This window comes from Ipomoea nil, unplaced genomic scaffold (genome assembly GCF_001879475.1).
Source record: "Ipomoea nil cultivar Tokyo-kokei standard unplaced genomic scaffold, Asagao_1.1 scaffold0519, whole genome shotgun sequence".
Taxonomy (NCBI): Eukaryota; Viridiplantae; Streptophyta; class Magnoliopsida; order Solanales; family Convolvulaceae; genus Ipomoea; species Ipomoea nil.
This window is the reverse complement of record NW_017616947.1, coordinates 2,545,356-2,548,050: the sequence shown is the minus strand read 5'-3', so window position 1 is coordinate 2,548,050 and position 2,695 is coordinate 2,545,356. Positions and strand designations below refer to the sequence as shown.

General features: G+C 34.5%; 1 protein-coding gene across 1 annotated transcript; it reads left to right on the top strand.

Annotated features, from left to right (window-relative positions):
- Nucleotides 1–297: 297 nt before the first annotated feature.
- Nucleotides 298–1,239, top strand: LOC109174062 (uncharacterized mitochondrial protein AtMg00810-like). Its single transcript, XM_019323355.1, has one exon. The coding sequence runs from the start codon at nucleotides 298–300 to the stop codon at nucleotides 1,237–1,239; it is 942 nt and encodes a 313-aa protein (XP_019178900.1).
- The last annotated feature ends 1,456 nt before the right edge of the window (nucleotides 1,240–2,695 follow it).

Below are 2,695 nucleotides of genomic sequence, written 5' to 3'. Positions count from 1 at the left end.
TTCCCGGATGAATACTTGTAGGACCAAAATTAATTGTTCAAATCAATTTTGTTCTTCATGTAGTAGATTTTCCTTTGACTCGATATTCTGGATTATGATGCTTATACTAAAGACCTAAATTCTAAGGGGATCTAAAGTACATTTGGCTCATCAAAACTTTATTACAAAAATATTCCTATCACAAAATTCAGCTCCACGATTGCACGATTTGGTTTCACTTCAAGTCCCCATGATTCAGCTTTGTTTGTTCGCCATACTAACAAGGGTGTTGTTTTCTTGTTACTCTATGTAGATGATATGATTATTACAGGTGATGATTCCGTGGCTATTTCTGATGTCCAATGTTATCTTCATCAACACTTTGAGATGAAGGATTTGGGACCTCTTAGCTATTTTCTAGGTCTTGAAGTTTCTTATACTTCTAATGGCTACTATTTATCTCAAGCTAAATATGCTGCTGATTTACTCTCAAGGGTTGGTATAACAGATTCTAGTACTACATCTACACCATTGGACACAAATGTTAAATTAACACCTTTTGATGGCACACCCCTGGCTGATCCCACATTATACAGGCAACTGGTTGGTAGCCTTGTTTATCTTACGGTAACTCGCCCGGATATTGCTTATGTTGTTCACGTAGTAAGTCAGTTTATGGTTGCTCCTCGTACAATTCACTTTACTACTGTGTTCCGCATCTTACGATATGTCAAAGGTACTCTTGTGCATGGTCTTCATTTCTCTGCGCACTCCTCATTAACCTTATCTGCCTACTCTGATGCTGATTGGGCTGGAGACCCTACTGATCGTTGTTCAACGACTGGCTATTGTTTCTTCTTGAGTGACTCACTTATTTCATGGCGAAGTAAAAAGCAAACAGCCACCTCTCGGTCTAGCACTGAATCTGAATATCGAGCACTTGCCGATGCTACTTCTGAATTGATTTGTCTTAGATGGCTACTTGAAGATATGGGTATTAAACAATCCTCGCCTACTGTTCTTCACTGTGATAATCGAAGTGCAATTCAAATTGCTCATAATGATGTGTTTCATGAACGAACCAAACACATTGAGACGGATTGTCATTTTGTTCGCCAACATATTAAACATGGCACCGTGCAGCTTACTCCTGTTTCATCTGAAGATCAATCAACATATATTTTTACTAAAGCTCATCTCCCTGGACGATTTCAGTTTTTACTACGCAAACTCAAGTTGGCTTCTATTATCCCACCTTGAGTTTGAGGGGGGGGGGGGGGGGGGGGTGTTAACGTATATATTCTAGAGTGTTAACGTATATATTCTAAAATATATTCTACCTATATTAGCATATTTCCTACCTTAATTTAGCTTTGTATTTTTGGTTTAGTATTATTGTCTTTCATTTTCTTTATCTTACAATGTGTATATATAGGAGTTCTTTCTCTGTAATTGTATTGATTCAAGAAAGATATATACAGTTCATATTTCTCTAACAAATAGTATAGATAGTATAGATGTCTATATATTCACCAAAAAAATATGAAGAAGATAAGATAATATATGGTGGATACACGTGTATGGTAACAATAGTTGAAAAAAATAATGGAAGTTATAACAGTAGAGGTATTTTTTTTACCAAAATATTGTATAGTACAACTCTTATAGCATAATGTATAAAAAAGGTAACAGAAAAAACAAACATAAATGAAGAGTATAGCTTTCATCACAGGTATTTTATATATATATATATATATATATATATATATATAGAGAGAGAGAGAGAGAGAGAGAGAGAGAGAGAGGTGATCACATATGGTCATGTTGTTAGGTTTGGTCGTGTGGCGGAATTTCAGAATACACCAATAGTTAAGTAAGATATACACCATCAATGTCAGAAAATGCACCACAAAAAACGCACACAAATTAGGTACGCATCACCAACAACAAACCATTAGGTGTGAGTAAAAACACCATACAGTGTTCAGAAATACACCAATGGGGTTGGTGAGTTATATGCTGTATTTTTTGGGTCTGTTGTGTATTTTTTGGTATTTTTTTTACATTTCATTGTGGTGTGTTTCCCTTACACTCTTGGTGTATGTTGTTAATACTGTTAGTGTATTCTGAAATTCCGCCACACGACCACACCTAACAACATGATCACATATGAGCATTATTCTATATATATATATATATATATATATATATGTGTGTGTGTGTGTGTGTGTGTGTGTGTGTATATATATATATATATATATATATATATATATATATATATATATATATATATATATATATATATTATATGGATAAGATCTAGTGCGAAGGAGGCCCCAGGTGAAACATACGATGAGTTTGAGCCGTTGGTTAAATCTAGATCAACGGCTCAAATTAATGAAAATTAAAAAATAAATAAATAAAAGGTGCATCCTGAGAAGACAGAAGCATAGTGTAAAAATGGCGCACCTTAAGTGTTACAACGACGCACATTAAGTGTTAAAATGACGCACCTTAAGTTGTAAAATCACGGCACCTTAAGTGTTAAAATGAAGCACCTTAATGTTTAAAAAGACGCACTTTAAGCTTTAGAATGACGCACCTTAAGTTTCAACAATAACGCACCTTAAGTGTTAAAATGGCGCACCTTAAATGTTAAAACAACGCATCTTAGGCACAGAAAATATGCACCTTAAGTTTCAACAATACGCAAAAT